General features: G+C 45.7%; 1 protein-coding gene across 3 annotated transcripts; it reads left to right on the top strand.

The window, feature by feature from the left end:
* Positions 1 to 230: 230 nt before the first annotated feature.
* Positions 231 to 16,885, top strand: CFAP53 (cilia and flagella associated protein 53). 3 transcript variants are annotated; one of them, XM_077171749.1, is made up of 8 exons: positions 231 to 364; positions 1,550 to 1,765; positions 4,014 to 4,190; positions 9,793 to 10,096; positions 12,857 to 13,075; positions 14,122 to 14,338; positions 14,787 to 14,889; positions 16,288 to 16,885. In XM_077171749.1, the coding sequence occupies exons 2-8, from the start codon at positions 1,665 to 1,667 to the stop codon at positions 16,508 to 16,510; spliced, it is 1,344 nt and encodes a 447-aa protein (XP_077027864.1). In that variant the 5' UTR covers positions 231 to 364; positions 1,550 to 1,664; the 3' UTR covers positions 16,511 to 16,885. The 3 variants fall into 3 exon arrangements, with proteins under 3 accessions (XP_077027864.1, XP_054508700.2, XP_077027863.1); XM_054652725.2 differs by having other exon boundaries at positions 237 to 364; positions 1,550 to 1,779; positions 16,288 to 16,884; XM_077171748.1 differs by lacking the exon at positions 12,857 to 13,075 and having other exon boundaries at positions 237 to 364; positions 1,550 to 1,779.
* The last annotated feature ends 752 nt before the right edge of the window (positions 16,886 to 17,637 follow it).

Below are 17,637 nucleotides of genomic sequence, written 5' to 3'. Positions count from 1 at the left end.
GCTCAAGAAGTCGGAGCGCCGGCGCTGCAGCATCCTCGACGGGAACGCTCTTGCTTGACCCGCGGGCCCCCATGCTTTAGGACTTTTTATTATAATAAATGCTAAAATCACTTTAGTATCGGGAGTGTGGTCTCGTTTTTAACACCGGGACACCCCTCAGCACCCCCGCCGTGCCAGACACCCCTCAGCGACCCCGCCGCCATGATGCCACTTCCGTCCCGCGCGCGTCCCCTCAGCAACGGCGGCGCCTCCATCCGCCATGGCGGCGCGGCCCCCGCCCCGTCCCCAGCCCCCTCGCTGCTCTCACACACAGAGACGCCGGGAGTTCACCGGCTGCGGGCCGCTGCCGGGCGAAGTGGCGCTGGTGAGGGACCACGCCGGGGCTGCTCTGCTCCGGGGAGCTGCGAGGACGTGGGGGCCGAGAGCGGGGGCCGGCTGGAGCGGGACCCTCTGGGAGCAGCCGGGAGGGGTCCCGGGGAGCCCAGTGCTGTGTGAGGGCTCCCGGGGAGCCCAGTGCTGTGTGAGAGCTCCCGGGGAGCCCAACGCTGTCTGAGGTGTCCCGGGGAGCCCGGTGCTGTGTGAGAGCTCCCGGGGAGCCCAGTGCTGTCTGAGGTGTCCCGGGGAGCCCAGTGCTGTGTTTGAAAGTCCTGGGGAGCCCAGTACTGCGTTAGAAGGTCCCAGGGAGCCTGGTGCTGTGTTTGAAGGTCCCGGGGAGCCTGGTGCTGTGTGAGGGGTCCCGGGGAGCCTGGTTCTGTGTGAGGGATCCCGCGGAGCTTGGTGCTGTGTGAGGTGTCCCGGGGAGCCCGGTGCTGTGTTTGAAGGCCCTGGGGGAGCCCAGTGCTATGTTTGGCGTCCTGAGGAGCCTGGTGCTACGGGGGTGTAGACAAGGCTTGTTTAATTCAGGAGGAATTTTTCACAGAAAAGACGCTCAGGCCTTGGAAGGGGCTGCCCAGGGAGGTGTTGGAGTCCCCATCCTTGGAGGTGTCCAAGGAGGGACATGATATGGCACTCAGCGCTCTGGGCTGGGTGACAAGGTGGGGACTTGATGGTCTTGGAGCTCTTTTCCAGCCTCAGTTATTCTGTGATTACTCCATAATTACTGTGAACTCATCATTTGGTGTTAGGTACTTGCACAGTCATGAATTCAACTGAAGAACATGCAGACTAATAGTTTGTATTTTCACCCATGAATGGCTTGCACTGGAAAGGACCTTAAAGCCCATCCAGTGCCACCCCCTGCCATGGGCAGGGACAGCTTCCACTGTCCCAGGTTGCTCCAAGCCCTGTCCAGCCTGGTCTTGGGCACTCCAGGGACGGGACAGCCACAGCTGCTCTGGGAAACCTGTGTGGGTGACTCACCACCCTCACAAAGAAGAACTTCTTCCTACATCTAGCCTAAATTTTCCATCTTTCACTTTGTACCCATTTCCCTTGTCCTGTGACTACAGTTCCTGATGAAGTCCCTCTCTGGATTCACTGTAGGCCCCTTCACATCCTTGGAAGGGTGATACGAGGTCTCCATGCTTTCTCCATTTCCTTTCTCTCGCAGCTAGCCAAGCCCACCAAGAGAGACCTGTTTGAAGAGACGATTTTGGCTGAGAGGGCGCTGGAGGAGGAGCAGCGCGAGCAGGAACGTGACCTGCGGGTGCTCCGCCACTACCGCAATGTCTGCGACTGGCACAAGGGCGGCGAGGACAAATGGATGCAGCGCGCTGCCGAGAGGAAGGTCCGGGCCACGCTGCAGCAGTACCTGCAGGAGATCGAAGTGAGGAGAGAGAGGTAGCAAACAAGTAGCCAGTGCAGCGCCCCTGCTGTTTTCGGTGTGGGCTTAGAGAGCCCAGCGACAGTGACAAGTGTTCAAACACAGTAACTGTGTAGCCGAGGTGGCATTTGGAGCCTCCTGTCTGCCACAGACAAGCACAGAAGTAGTAGTATAGCACTTTCATTGCTTGATTTTTAAAGAGGTTGAAGAGTACCTTGATACAATCATGAAATGATGGAATGGTTTGGGTTGGAATGGTTTGGGTTGGAAGGGACCTTAAAGCTCATCTCGTTCCAAGCACCCCAGCAGGGACATCTCCCACCAGACCAGGTTGCTCCAAGCCTTGTCCAAACTGGCCTGGAACATTTCCAAAGGTGGGGCCCAGAATAATAGAATTCCAGGGTGGTTTGGGTTGGATGGGCTCATCTAGTTCCACCCACCCTGCTGTGGAGATCCACAGCTTCTCTGGGTAGCAAAGTGTCAGAAATTCTCTCAGTCCAGTGTCACTGAGGGTTTTGTTGCAAACTCATCAAGATGATGCTTAGCTCCTACAAATAACACTTTGCAGCACAGTCAGCTGAAAAAATTAAAATTTTCCAGAAGTCTTTCAAAAATATTAAAGCTGAAAAGCTGAAGCACATTACTGCCATGTAAAGCAGAATTATGCTGTACTGATCTTTGGAAAAAATATTGGGATTTAATTTCTCAGTTACTGTTTCATGTCAAGTGACTTTGTAGCTGTGAAGGTCATCAGTTTGGTGGTCCTGGTCTAATGTGCCTTCAGGGGAATTGCACATGGTTTCCACAGAACCACTGGGATTAGAAGGAACCTCCTGAGATGATCTGGTCCAGCCCTGGAGTCACCTAGAGCAGGATGTCCAGGAGTGTGTGTCCATTTGGGTTTTGCTTCACATGGAGACTGAATCACCTCTGTGGGCAGCCTGTCCAATATCTGACCACAGTCACAGTAAAAAGAAAACAAAATGTTTTCTTCTGTTCATTTGGAATTTCACGTGGTTTAATTTGGGGCCCCTTGTCCTGCCACTGAGTACTACTGAGGCGTAGATGTCTGTCTTTCCTGCATTCCCTCCCTTCAGGAGTTTATGTACATTGGTAAGATCCCTTTGCACCTTCTCCTCCCCAGGCTGGACAATCCTGCTCTCTCAGGACAGAAGGAACTTTAGGAGAGATGCTCCTGTTGGGAGAGGTGCTCCGGTCCCTCAGTGTGCCTGCACTGGCACCCTCTGCTGAGGCCGTGTCCTTGCGGTGCTGCAGCGCCCGGAGCTGGAGCCAGTGCTCCAGTGGGGTCTCAGCAGTGCCGGGAGGAAGGATGCCCTCTCTGGGCCTGCTCGCAGTGCTGCTCCTCCCGCAGCCCAAGGTGCCAGAGGCTCTCTTTGCCACAAGGGTGCATCATTGGCCTATGCTCAGCTTGCCTGCCGGGACCCCCAGGGCCCTTTCTGCTGAGACCCTGTGGCATTTGGACTGAAATCGGTGATTTCTGGATTCTGTAGCCCCGGGTTTCTCACTGCTGGGATTAACAGAGAAGTAAATGATGATGTATTTAAAAATTGCCTATTGGACATAATTTTCTCATTAAAGATATTTCAGGGTGAAGTGTTTTGTGGAGTGATGCTAAAATAGCAAGAGGTCGTTTGAGGGAGGATACAATTATAGATGCATAGAGGAGGGAGGGCATCAGGAAAAGGTTCTTCCCCCAGAGAGCTGTGGAGCACTGACCAGGATCCTCGAGGCTGCCAGAGCTCCAGGAGCCTTTGGGCAGCGCTGCCAGGAATGCCCAGGGTGGGATTGTTGGGGTGTCTGTAGGACAGCCCAAGTCCAGGAGCTGGACTGGGCAATCCTTGGGGGTCTCTTCCAGCTCAGGGTATTCTGTGGGTCTGTGCTGAAGGATAACCATAGTGCAAAATCTAATTGTTATCAGCTGGTGACAAATGTAGTCTGAGAAATAGAATAATTTGATAAATGGGGAACTGAAGTCAAAAAGCAGTTTTGAAAGTGGGTTTGTAAGATCAGGAGTTTGGACCGTGCTTGACAGGATCACTCATGTTGTGCTGTAAGAGCCCCTTGATGGACACAACATGAATGATCCCTGAGTTAAAATTTGATGTTCACTTCTCTGACATTTGCAAGAGGTTTTAAAAGGAGCCCAGTACCCACTTTCTGTTAATAGCAAATAAACAAAAACTTCGACAGAAGGATTGATTTAGCCTTTATTCAAATGTTTTCATTACAGGCTCCGTGACTTTCTGGAGGCAGAGGAGAGCAGGCACCTTGCTGAGATGAACGCACTTGATGAGGAAAAGGCACAGCAGAAAGAAGCAAACATGAGGGAACAAGCAAAATTACTGAGGGAGAAGAGGGAGCAAGAAAGACTACAAGTGGTGGCTGAAAAACGAGAGCAACAGTTCAGGTATTGCTATAAAAATATCTTGTAAAAGAGAATTTGCCCAAAGTAAACATATAGGGACAATTTAAAAAGAAGGTGGCAATAATAAACTGAGAAAGGAAAGATGAAAGTGGTTGAAACAGTAAGATAGAAAAAAATCAAAATAGTTAATTCTTGCAAGTGTAGTGCATCCTCCTTGTCCCACATGAGAATCCCTGTGTTTCTACCTGCCAACCCTTTCTGTAATTCCTGTTCCAGCTTTATACTGTTGGAGAGAACAGGATGCAGGGAAGGTTAATTTGGCCTAAATCAAGTTTACTAAAATAATATGTGAGTAAAGATTCCTGAAATGTTAAGATTGTCCAAAAAGACAGTGTTTTTATTTATCGCATACTTTTCAAGAGTAGCAGCTGCAGCTAAGTGTTTAATGCAGCCTGTAGTTCTGTGCCAAGTCTTCTAGACTGAAAGCAGTAACATGCAGGTACTTACTAGGACCTGAGGCCTTGGCATGAAATCTGCCTTCTCCCAGTCTTGTAAATCTGGTTTTCGGAGGGAGGGATGAAAGAAATAATAATGTTATTTAATTGTGATTATTTGAAGTGTCTTTCCCAGTCTCCCACGGTACTGTGATATCTACAACCCCTGCTTCTCAGTGTGCCCAGGCTGGGGATAAAAATCAACATTGTCTCTTACTTGTGCACAAACACTAGTTAACTAATTCCACAGGTAAATATTTGTTAAAATGTGGGGTTTATTGACTTGACAGGTGTTAGAAGTGCATACACTGCCTAACTTCACATGGTCTTTTGCAGCTTCTGGTTTGTTCTCTATCTATCACACAAAGTGGTTGAAACTCACTTTTAAAATAGTTTGGAAGGGGTGCTGCTGGAGTGCATTTTATTTTGTACTTGTAGCTTGTTTTACACACCAGGAAGATGTCACCTAAAGGTAGGTAAGTTTAAGTAATGGTAACTTTATGTTCACTGGGAATCTGCATTCCTGTTCTATTCAAAACTTAACCAAAATCAGGACAGTTACAGGAACCTAAAGTCAGTCCCAAACAGGCTTATCCTGCCCTCTCAGCTGAACTGCACCCCAGCCTCTACTGACTTTAATTAGGTTCTCATTGATCAGAGTGGGAATTAAGCATATATGCAGATTCCTGTTCAGATGTCTAATTTTAGATATTTTAATTGCAAAATGAATCACACCACAGAACTGCATCATCTGGTGACACATACTTGAACTTTCATGCTGTAGTTACCTGTCCTAATGTCTCAGGTCCTTTGTCTTCCTAGTGTAGCCCTGTTGATGTATGGGTCACTCAGTCTCACGGGAACATTTCATCCTATTACTGTCCTTTTACCTTTCCCACTCTGCTCTGGGACCTAAGCCATATTCACACCACACAGCATCCTGTTAAAAAGTGTTGCTGAACCTTTATTGTTGGTGTTCTGCTGCCTGCATGTTTCAGAGGATTTAGAGGCAGTGAAACCATCTCTCCTCACAGCTGTTGTGGGTCGCAGTCTTGGGGTATCTGCATGTATTTGTCTTGTTTAAGGAGCCCCAGGTATGCTTTTCTTTAGCTGTTAGATGTTACTCTTCCACCTAAACAGTCCTGGTCCAGGCAGAGTTCTGGGAGCAGGATTTGCTGCTCAGGAGACCAACACTTACTGAAAATCCACATGCCGGAGTCTGTAATTGTGTCATAGCCTGTCCTCTGGAGCAATGGCCTCCAATCCTCTGACTGCACCCCCCGGATGTAAAAACTTTTAACATTCACCCCAATGTGTTTATTTATCAACTATATAAATATGTAATAATATACTGTACTGATATATCGTGTACATTATAAAACATATGCACAAATAGAAATTAAAAAGGATGAGGTAAAGATTAAATAAATGCCATTTTTTACTTTTTAATGTTATTTATCAATGGTATAAAACAGGTTCTCTTCCTGCACACCTGTCTCCCTTTGGAGATGATTACTCCAGGGCACACCCAGGAGCCCTGGCAAGTTGATCCAGTAGCAGGTGGATACAGCCATGATTTTCCGTTTCTCTTTGCCTGTGGATTTTCAACTCTTTTGAATATCTTTCTGAAACCTGATACAGACTTGTTTGTATTTCCTTTAACTCCAAGCAAGTGCTCCAGGCATGGATTCTCAAACCTTGAGGTATAGGAGCACCTACACTCTCAGACATTATTCCAGAACACTAAAAGGCAGCATTTTTTAATTTTTATGGCTGGTTGCCGTGGCCTGAGGGTACAGGTGTAGCAACTTCTCAGTAGTAATGTTAACCAGGAGGAGTCCTTTGTCACAGGGTGACAGAGGGGACAAGGCTTGGACCATGGGAGTCCTGCTGGAATTCATTTTCAGGGAGAGCTACACCTTGTCTGAAAAGAGACTCAGCCAGGGCTAGCCTGAGGGCATGTTCATCATTGGTAACTTAAAAGAAAACTGCAATGTCTTAAAATTTGCATAAAACACAGATCACATCTTCTTTCTTGTGGTAACATCAGAAGCATCCATATGGGGAATGATGTTATCCCAGCAACATCGTGCTGCAGCCGTAAAATGAATAAATAACTGGGGAGGTTCTGTCTTTGGGAAGTAGCCACATCCAGGCACAGTTTTAATGTTAAGAAGCTTAGGATAGCAAAGTGAGGAAGAAAACCTGCCATCTGGGGGAGCAGATGTTTATGGGTTGGTGTAAAAGCTGCTTTGAGGGAATTATTTTGATGAAATCAAGCAATTATAGGGTTATTTTATATTAAAATTCTAACAATGCTGAACATAATTAACTTCTACTCCCCCGTGGGAATCAATAAATATCAGATTAGTTTATAATCACAGAAAAGAATAACTAGTTCTTTATTCCTTCAATGCTGAGAGAACTTTGAACCCATTGTGTTAAGGTAATACAGTGACTGATAATTGTAAGATGTAGAATCTTAATAATAACAGGATTTAGAATCTTAATAATAGCATGTTTCCCTCACAACATTTGAGAAATATGTTTTTCATGAATACTAATTAATGCTGTGGTCTTTCATCACCACTAGCTCCCACCCAGGAGATGAAAGATAGATTCCAGTGGTGAAACATAAGAAAATCATCAATGACGTAGTAGGTTTGATGACCTGCTGGGAGGCAGGGGTGCTCCTTGGAATGTGCCATGGCTCATGGCAGGCACATCCCTGAGCTGCTCTCTGCTTTTATTGCTGGGTTAAACAGTGGTCAGGAGGTTCCTGTCTCGTCCAAGAGGTAAAACAACCATCCCTTTTCACCAGCCTGCACTGGCACTGAACTACAGCATCTCATCATGGAATGGTTTGGATTGGAAGGGGCCTTCAAAGTCATCTTTATCGTGGACAGGGACACCTTGCACTGTCCCAGGCTGCTCCAAGCCCCATCCAGCCTGGCCTTGGGTACTGCCAGGGATCCAGGGGCAGCCCCAGCTGCTCTGGGCACCCTGGGCCAGGGCCTGCCCACCCTCCCAGCCAGCAATTCCTAATTGCCAAGAGCCCAAAATCTGTGCCTGCCCTCTGGCCCTGGGAGCCATTGCCTGGCTGCTGTCCCTGCAGGCCTTGTCCCCAGTCCCTGTGCAGCTCTGCTGGAGCCCCTGGAGGCCCTGGCAGGGGCTCTGAGGTGTCCCTGGAGCCTTCTCTTGTGCAGCTGAGCAGCCCCAGCTGTGCCAGGCTGGCTCCAGAGCAGAGGGGCTCCAGCCCTGGCAGCAGCTCCGTGGCCTCCTCTGCACTGGCTGCAGCAGCTCCAGCTCCTTGTGCTGCTGGAGCCAGGGCTGGGGCAGCTCTGCAGGTGGGCTCTCACCTGAGCCCAGGGGCACAGGGGCAGGATCCCCCCTGCCCTGCTGCCCACGCTGGGGCTCAGCCCAGGGCAGGGGGGTTCAGGCTGGGGCAGGTTCAATAAATAGCAAGCAGAATGGAAATATTTTCATAGGAGTGCTGTCCCTTTTGCTGTTTGAAAGGTCAGTGCCCTTCACCTTTCAGCACAGGCTCCATGGCACTGGGTGCTTTAGCCAAGAGGATGAACAGAGAGATATCCTTGTCCCCAGGGAAATGTGAGGCAGCAACTGTTGAATGGCATCATGGAGAAAATGTGGTGAGACCTCTGCTCTTTAAATTAAATAACTACCCTCATATGGAGATTGGTAATAGCATTGAGGTAGTTGCCCGATGAATATTTAATATTTTTGTTACACAGGATAGTCAGCTAAAGCTTGTGTAGTGTCATAGTATTTCACATTTTGCAGGTAACTACTGCTGCTGTCAAGTTGTTCATGATTCAGGATGTGATATCTTCCGTGAATTCCTAAACACCTTTGCAATAATCTGCATAGATAGTTTCATTCAGCATGAAATTGTGAGATATCTTTTCACTTCACAGCATCCACATGTGTCTGTCACACATCCTCAGACTTATACCTCCTTCACACTTGCAGGTCTTCACCTTTGTCTGCCAGTTTCACATTCTGACTTAATGAAAATCTATATCCTGTTTATAGAACAGAATTAAAGTGCTTGCAGATTGTTCAAATTAAATAATGTTTGATGGCATGTGTTGATCTCAACAGTGCTTTGTTTGCAAAAGTAAAAGCAGAATCTGCAATTAGAGCAGTGTTCTTCAACTGAAGATAAATTACCTCTTTATATGCAACTCGGTTGCACAGAGTAAATGAAAATTGAAAGCTGCATTACTTGTTTGACTTTCTACCTTCTCCAGGCTTTTATTGTGTCTTGTCTGAATTATCCCACAGAACTTCACTTTAAAAATTAATAAATTTCTAGTGGTTCCTGCTCAACCGTGTAACTCACATTTCCACGGTCGCAGTATTTTCTGAATATGAATGAGCTTTCAGGTGACTTACCAACCTATTCTGTCTTCATTTTAATAGAGACCAACCTACATGTTTGAGTAAGTGTAGCATGCATATGTTTTATATGTTAATAAAAGGTACATATGCACACAACCCCCTATGTTCCAGCTATATGTAGAGTACACATTGTGCATACGATGTGCAGATGTATTGTGTGCTCATTTACACTCACAGAATATCCTGAGCTGGAAGGGACCCCCAAGGATCACCCAGCCCAGCTCCTGCCCTGCACAGACCCCCAGCAATCCCACCCTGAGCATCCCTGGCAGTGCTGTCCAAAGGCTCCTGGAGCTCTGGCAGCCTCGGGGCCGTGCCCATTCCCTGGGGAGCCTGGGCAGTGCCAGCACCCTCTGGGGGAGAGCCTTTCCCTGATACCCAACCTAACCCTGCCTGGCACAGCTCCAGCCATTCCCTGGGTCCTGTCCTGGCCACAGGGAGCAGAGATCACTGCTGCCTCTTCCCTTTCCCTTGTGAGGAAGTTGATTCAGACTTTTTTTACAAATTCAAATCCTTCAGCTCATTAATGTCAAAACCTCCATCAAGTCAGGCTCTCTCTGGTTCCTTAGGTTCCACAAGGATTCAATGTCAGACCAGGGGTATAATTGATGTCTGGGGTTGCTGTGTTTTGAGCAGTGATGAGCTGAGAGCCTTCATTCACCAGAAACACCTCCAGCCTGCTTATTGTTTTGAGACTTTTTAAAAAAAACTTTTCCGTTGCCTTCCAGAAACCGATGTCACGAGTATCGTGAACACTGCAAAAAACTGAGTGAGAAGGAGCTGGGTGACTGCCAGCTGGCCCAGCAGGCTCTGAAGGAGATGCTGAAAAGGGAGGAGAAGATGCAGGAGCGGGAGTTGGAAGAGATTTGTGAGAAGGAGCTGCTGGCTAAGGACCAGGAAGCGGAGCTGAGGGCGCAGGAGGCGGCAGCGCGGATCCGGGAGATGGTGGATGTGCGTGATGCCCAGGTGGCCGTGCATGCCACTCGCAGAGAGGAGAAGAAGCAGGAGATCAGACAGGAGGCTGAAAGGCTGGTAATTTCCATAGTGTTCTGCACTCAGGCTTGGGCAGAAGGCCCTTCTAATGATAGGCTTACTAGACATTTAGACTAATCCATACCTTATTTGTATCTTCACTGATACCATTAGTATCTGAGCCTGTGTTGTTAAGCTAAGCCTCTTTTCAGAGCTGTGGCAAAGGCATTCCCGTTTACAGAGGGAAATACATCTTCTGAAACTCTGCAATCTAAAGGGTTTTGGCACTCAGTCTCTCAGAGGAGTTGTGGGAAATGGAAGCATTTTAAAGCTTTTGCCAAATACCTTTGTTGTTTTTTGATTTCCAGTTTCTTGGAGGATAGCAGGGGAATCTTGTTTCCCAGCTGAAATATTTATTTTGTATATATTTTTAAAGCAAATTAGCAAGCAGCACTTAAGCTCTCTTGCCTGTTAGACCTGCCTGCTCTTGAGCTCACATCGCAGGAGGCATTTGGCTACCTTGGCCCAACTGCTCAGCCACTACCTTCTTTTTTCATCATCCTTTTCCATCTCTCCTGCTGTAGTTTTGCTGGCTTTAGTGTGGCTTGCTAGTTCAGTATTCTGTGTTGACTTTGAATTATGGGAGGCTGTTTAGCTCAGACTCAATCTTTGTTTTGCAGCTGTTTACATGTAGAGGCTGAATGATCACTCAGGATACTCTGTTAGACACTGGAAGCTGGTGCTGGCATCATATATACTTCCCCATTTTATAAAAATGAGACAATAATGAATCTAAAGCTCTGAAAATATTCCAAGCTAGACTAATGTTTTGCTTATTTAAAAACATGTAGAACAGAATTATTTTCTTGTAACAACTTCTAAGGCACTGCCAAACCTCCCAGGCGAAGAATGCTGCTCCTTAACTGGCCTTTTCAGAAAAGCACTATTAGAATAGAAGACTCTGCATCTTCCCCTGGAGACAGCAGCCTGGGGCTCTGTCAAGGAGATACATTTCTAGTGAAGTGGTTGAGTGTCTGAAAAAAAAAAGCTTTCTTTGAAGGAGAGTTTCTGTACAGAAAATGCAATGTAATCCATTCTCAGCAGAAGAGGGATGTGGCAGATGGTCTCATTACAAGTTTTTCATTGCAGGCTGGTAGCCCCTAATGACCAGGAGTTTCATCTGGGTGAATGGACAGCTAAGTGTGCATAAAGGTTTCTCCTGGCCATTGCAATAAAAATAGAATATTTAGTGAAGGAAAACTTGCACCTTTGGCAGGGTAGACCACATGTGTGCACCAGGATATCTCAGAAGTGGATGACAAAGCAGGGACAGCAATTTTTGCTTTAGCTACATTACCTACATTAGCTGCCTTCCTCCTCCTGTCTTATTTGTCCCTTAAAGAATTGTGATTTCTTGGAAAGTGATTGACTTCATGTTATCCTGACTGTAGTGTCAAGAGTTTCTGCCATAGCACTTGGGTCCTGGCTTGCAGAAGGGTGGTTGGTAACCACTTTGCTCATTTGTGACACTGTGTTCCCCCAGTGAACAAACTTTCATGGATCCCATCCTTGGCTGCTCTCACACAGCTTCACTGATGTCAGGATTCATCCAAAGACAGGTGCCAACTTGCACAGCTGACTGCTAACTGTTTCTGCTTTCTTTCCACCTTTGCTGTTCAAAGCTTTTTGGATTTCTAATGTTATTCCTCAAATTATATATATATTGAGTTTCAAAGCTGTTTCACCAGCTTCTGAAAGTGAATTTGACAGTTCAGGCAGATACAAAGTCAGCTTTGTCTCTGAAATACTGCCAGAACCTGTGGGTGCTTTATGTCCAGCATAAAAAGGGTTGTTTGTTAGGGAGTGCAGCTTCTGCTTCCCTATGGAAAGATTAGACATGCTGTTTATGACAAACCTGCTAAGGCATTTTTAAAGACTCATTCACATTACAAAAGAGACGTTTCATTTAAAAACAGGTTAACAAAAAACTGTGTGCCTTAGAGACAGCTGAAGCATGATTTCTGAGATAATACAGTGCTAATGATCGTCACACACTGTGTTATGACTATGTTTCAGTGCAGTTGTGCTTATACACTTATTCAATTGCAAGATGTTCAGAAATTATATTTATGAATTACTTAATGATGCTACTTTTGAATTTTTATTGTGGCTAAATAATCTCGAATACACAAATTCCTATTTGATCTCAAATACGCATTTCCAATTTGTCATTGTTTCTTTTTTAAGAACTCAGTTTCACTGCACATTTTTCCAATATAAAGTGGAATATAAAGTTCTTTCCAATATGAAGTGGGATGATTTGAAACCATGAAAATTCAGTAACTGCTCATCAGAACACAAAGATACAATCACTGACTTGTAGCAGCCTTATGACTGGCAGAGATGCTGTGCTCTGAGCACCCAACACACGCAGAGGACACATAATATCTACAGAAAGAGCAGGAACACGTGGCCCTGTTATTTGTCAGTGCTTATGGCTGTGTATGAACACTTGGATATAGATCAAAAGTGCTGCAATGATACTGATTTCCCTAAAGAGATTACTCTATCTGTCTGAAACATTTGTAAAATACCAGGCACAATACCGTTTTTATATTGAATTGCATGTGATGGTTACAGATAAAAACGCTGAATTCTAGTGAAAGATATGCTAAAATGTTCAGGCTTTACCAGGTCTAGCGGATGACACTAATTCTGTCTTGCCAGCAAGAATTCAATGTTGCAATAAACTAACTCTAGACATCACTTAGTTTGAAGTTACTCAGTGATTTTACAAGCTGGCTACTGTTATCCATGTAGGAAAAAGAGCTGCACCAGTTAAGGAAAGAAAATGAAGACCTTGAGAGGAAGAAACGATATCAGCAGAAGGAATGCAGGGAGATGTGGCTCAAAGCTGTGCAGGACAGGCAGAAGCATCTTGATGCAGAAAAACAAATTCAACTTGCCGAAGAGAAGGCGGTCTTGGAAAATGATTTTGAGGACACCGACAGGGAATATGAGAAGATAAGAAATAAAAAAGTAAGGTGTTTCATGGTGAGCTTGTGGGGCAATGCCTCATGTAGACCAGTTCTGTGGCCCTGTGAACTGCACAGGGTAACAGAGAACAGACACAAGCCCTTCTCCCTGAATGAGGTAATTCTTTTGTTGAGCAGCCAGCACCCTGCAGCTCTGCAGAAGCCCATTAGCTGTTAAAACCACAGCATTTTAAAGCCTGCTTTGCAATCAGCAAGGCTACCAGGCTGAATAAATGAAGTGGGGGCTCTCAGGAAGTCCTGGAATTTTGTCCCTCCGTGCTGATTTCATTGTGTATAAATCACCCGAGCTTTATCATCCTTACACTGCATGGACATAATAGAAGCTGGAAAACTAATTTTTGTTTCATGGACCTGATGTAGTAAGTATTTGTAACTGCAGAAGAAAGGAAATATTTAACTTAATGTAATTAATGAATATTAAAAAAAAAATTAATTATTTAAAAACAATATATAGATAGATGCAAACTCTTGTGTTTTATTTCTTGGAGATGCCATGAGTCAATGGACATGTCTGTCATTTCCTGAAGTTAAAACAAGTAGAATGTCCAACTTGAGCAAGCAAATGACTCTCAGGGTATTTAGGACACAGGAGAGAGGTGGTTAGAAGCTCCTGTAGGTTAGGAAAGTTGTATCAACTCAATGTTAGACCTTGCTGCAGAATTACAGGAGGTGATATATATTATATTATATTATATTATATTATATTATATTATATTATATTATATTATATTATATTACATTATTATATTTAATGCAGGTGATACTGGAGTAGCCTGGTCAGCTGTGGAAACTCTGTAAAATGGGTGTGTTGTAGGCAGCTGAGCTGCTGTGGGTAAAGGGATCACTCTGTATTTGTTCTGTGGTCTGGCCAGGTGGAGGATTCTGAGCAGTTCTTTGCCATGGCAGGTTTTGGAATGGTCTCTGCGCTCCCAACTTCCACACTGTCTGTGAACCACCACTTTTCTTCAGGGTTTGAAAGGCTTTTTTGAACTAATTTACTCAGATCTGCAAACGTCTGTGTGTTTGCAGCAAACGCTGTTGAAGGAGCAACTTTCTTACCTGGATCATCTGGCTGAACAGCTGAGGAGGGAGAAGGAGCAAGAAATAGAGGATGAGAAGATCTTCAAGGAAGAGAGGGATAAGATTTGGGCCGAGAGGGTTGAGAAACTGAAACAAGAGAGGGAAGCTCGATTTCACATGCTGAGAGATGTCGTGAACGCGAGGCAGACGCAGATGGAGGAGAAGTGTAAGTGGTTGAACACACCTCTGGGCAGAGGCAGTTCAACACCCTGCTGCTGGGAACAGCATTGCCCCAGCACACACTGTGTGACAGAGTGGACAGCAATGTGACCCTCCCTGAGCCTGTTCCCAAAATGCACTCCTACAGGCATTCCTTACACTAATTCCCCATTGCCATCACCACAGCAAAGCCTAGTAAAGTGAGGACTGCATGGGCAAATGGTCATTGTTATTAACTATATTATTATGAAGCCCTGAATGTGAAATCTATCCAGGTCTGAGTGGATGAAAAATAAATAAGCTGGGAATACACTTGCTGTTGTTTGTGTGGCACTTCAGAAACAACAAAACTCCAACCTACTATTTAGGCTACTTAGCCCAAATGCAGTCTCACTGTCCCTTCAAGCTCAGCAGAGCTGTTACCTTCTAAAAGGATTTCTGGTTTTGTTTTCCAGTGCAGAAAAATGAAGAGAGGAAAATAGAGATTGCTGAAGAGAAGAAGGCAATGGCTGAAGCAGTCAGAAAATTTGAATATGAGGAAGAAGAAGAACGTAAAAGGTATTTTTCTTCTATGTCATCAGGTCATTTCTTTGCAGACCAATCTTTTAAACTTGTGAGAGAGCTGTTTATTGTTTTCTGATAACTCTAGAGCAGTGGGTAGACTTCCTTCTGTTTAGAGAAGCTTTCCCACTACGTACCTTACCGGTTCTAAACTGCCCAGGAGCAGACTTGTGATACTGCAGCTGGTATTAAGTCATTAATTCTGACCTCAGAAGACAGTGGTACATATCCTTGCATTGGTGTTTTTGATCATCATGCGACTTACATCAATCATATTTCCTAAGCACATCCCCTCATACTCTGAGCTGTTGTTACGAGTGGCAGAAGCCTGGGGAGGAGGGTTAATGAAAGGTTTGTTTGTTCCTGCCCCAGGAGAGCAAGCGTGTCCGGGCTTATTGCTAAACCCCACGCACAGACATCCCTTGAACAGCCCCGTGTCAGCCACCAAAGCACCGGGCTGCAGCACATAACCCGGGCTGCACGGGGCTCTCCCGAGTGCCTCTGGATGAGCAGAGCCTTACACGCAGTAGCTGGAATGTTCCTCTGGGTGTCATGCAAAGCCTTGGGCAAAGGGCCTTATCTCACTCACTCCCCTTTTGTACTCCTGCCCTTTCTCCTCTCTTGTCCGTGGGATACAAGTAGCTCCTTCCCGAGCCGGTGTCTGTTGTGTTCTCTGAGGGCTGTATTGGGAACAATCTCCTGGCTGTGGCAGAAGTGTCACCCTTGTGAAGGAAACACGCTGGGCTCCAGCTGGGATATGCTCCACTTAGCAGAGATGGCACTCAGCAGTGTCAGGAAGGGTTTGTGGCTCAGCTCTGTTGAGTTAGTGCACAAGTCCTGACTGTTGGCATTCAAGTGTCTGACTCCTGCTCCAGAAGGGCCTGAGCATGTAAGACTTCCTCTGCTTCTCCAGAGGGGACTGAAAGCAGTACACAAGTCCTGAGGTGCAGTGGAAGATTGATTTCTCCTGACAGCCACTTCCAGCAGTATCAGTGCAGCAGGGAGTTCTTCTCAGCAGGAGGGTGAAGATGGGTGCAGGAGCAGCACTGAGCCCTAGCCAGGGATGGCCTGAGACCCAGCACCCCCATCCTCTGTCCTCTCCCCACGGCTGTGAGGGCAGGGAGGGCACGCTGATTGCAGGGAGTTGTTCTTTCCCTCTTTCTGGTGAAGCACCAGCTTTACAGTCTGCTTTTTAGGACACAACAGAGTGCAGTTAACTCTCTGCAGAACATAAGGTTAGCACGCAGCATTTGGTTAATAGTGGCAGTGATTTACTGCTAAAAGGAGCTTTGAATGGTTCTTTGGTCCAAGCTCGAATGCTAAAAGATTACAGAATAATAAAGTTTATTCTTTTTACCACAGTGCTTAAATAACCTATTCATTTGGCATTTCCAGAAAAGCACAGAAGGCCAAAGAATACAGAGACCAGCTCGCAACTCAAATTGCCTATCAACAGTGGCTCCAAAAAGCTGAGGAAGAGAAGAGGAAGAAAGAAGAAGAATCAAATATGGAAGCAGAGAGACAGTACCAAGAAAAGATACAGTTCATTCGGTCAATGTCCAACAAGTTTGAAGTAAAGCCCCCCACTGCAGAAAAAGCACTAAAGCCTGACTCTTAAGGGCATCACTTACTTTGGTATTTTAGCTCACTCAGTTGCCTTTAAAAATGTTTTCTTAGGATGCTTACACCTGACTTGAGTTGGAAGAGCTCTTTCCACTGTGATACTCAAAACATTTAATTGAAAATTACAAGAAACATAGTATTTTAAAGTTTATTTTTCCCCCATGGTTTTTTTTTTTTTTTTACAAATCTGATCCAATCCAAAGTGCTTGACATTTTAATTCAAGAATACTGTCTGCCCTCTACAATATAATGGTGTATTATTGTGACATGAACAATGCACAGGTATTCTTTTTAATCTGCAAAAAGAAAAATTTTAGAAAACTTTCACTAAACCTTTATTAAAATGCCTTTCAAACTGAAAACATTTGCAAAAATATTTTCTTTGTATTTAGATACCAAATATAAAACTCTGAATGTATTTTGCTTGGGGTGATATTCTTTTGCAAGATTCTGGTAGCTGTTGAATGATCTGTGGAATACTGGAGTCCTAAGTCTGTGAGTCCTCTGCCTGGGCAGAATTAAGTCTGCGGGGCTGAAGTTAGAGGTGTCTTGTAGAAAGGTTTATTCTCTATAATTTTCTCTATAATGCCACCTCTGCCTCTCTGGGTTTCCTTGGATCCCCACACTGAGCTCAAGGAATGGGGGGCTGGGACACACCATTTAAGACAGCAGCAAGAAGCTGGCTGGATGTCCCCAGGAAGGTGCTGGTGGCAGCGGGGAGCAGGGACACCTCGCTGGCCTCTCTGTCTCCACACCAGCTTGGCCCTGCTGCAGGAGGAGCACTGGGGGACATGAGGAGCACGGCTAGGGGTGACCCAGCTGCTCCCCACGATGCTGCCCCTGACCTGCTCCTTGCTATGTATTTCTTTAGTTTTCCCTCTGTCCTATTCAGAGGAGGGGAGTGAAGAACCCATGTAAAACCTCTCATCCTTTCCTGCTCACAGACTTCATGGCATTTGGAAATGTTTTATGTTCTTTTTTCATTTTTCCATATGAGTCTTTGCTGCTGCTGCTGCTTATCTGCAGCTGTTTCTCTCTCCTTCAGCCTTTCAGCTTCTGCCATCTTTCCTCCAGCTCCTGCTTTTTTACCCTTTTTTTCCAAAACTTCTATCTTTCACAAAT

Source organism: Agelaius phoeniceus, chromosome Z (assembly GCF_051311805.1).
Source record: "Agelaius phoeniceus isolate bAgePho1 chromosome Z, bAgePho1.hap1, whole genome shotgun sequence".
In the NCBI taxonomy this organism is placed as follows: Eukaryota; Metazoa; Chordata; class Aves; order Passeriformes; family Icteridae; genus Agelaius; species Agelaius phoeniceus.
The sequence above is the reverse complement of the archived record's forward strand: the minus strand, read 5'-3'. Positions and strand labels throughout refer to the sequence as shown.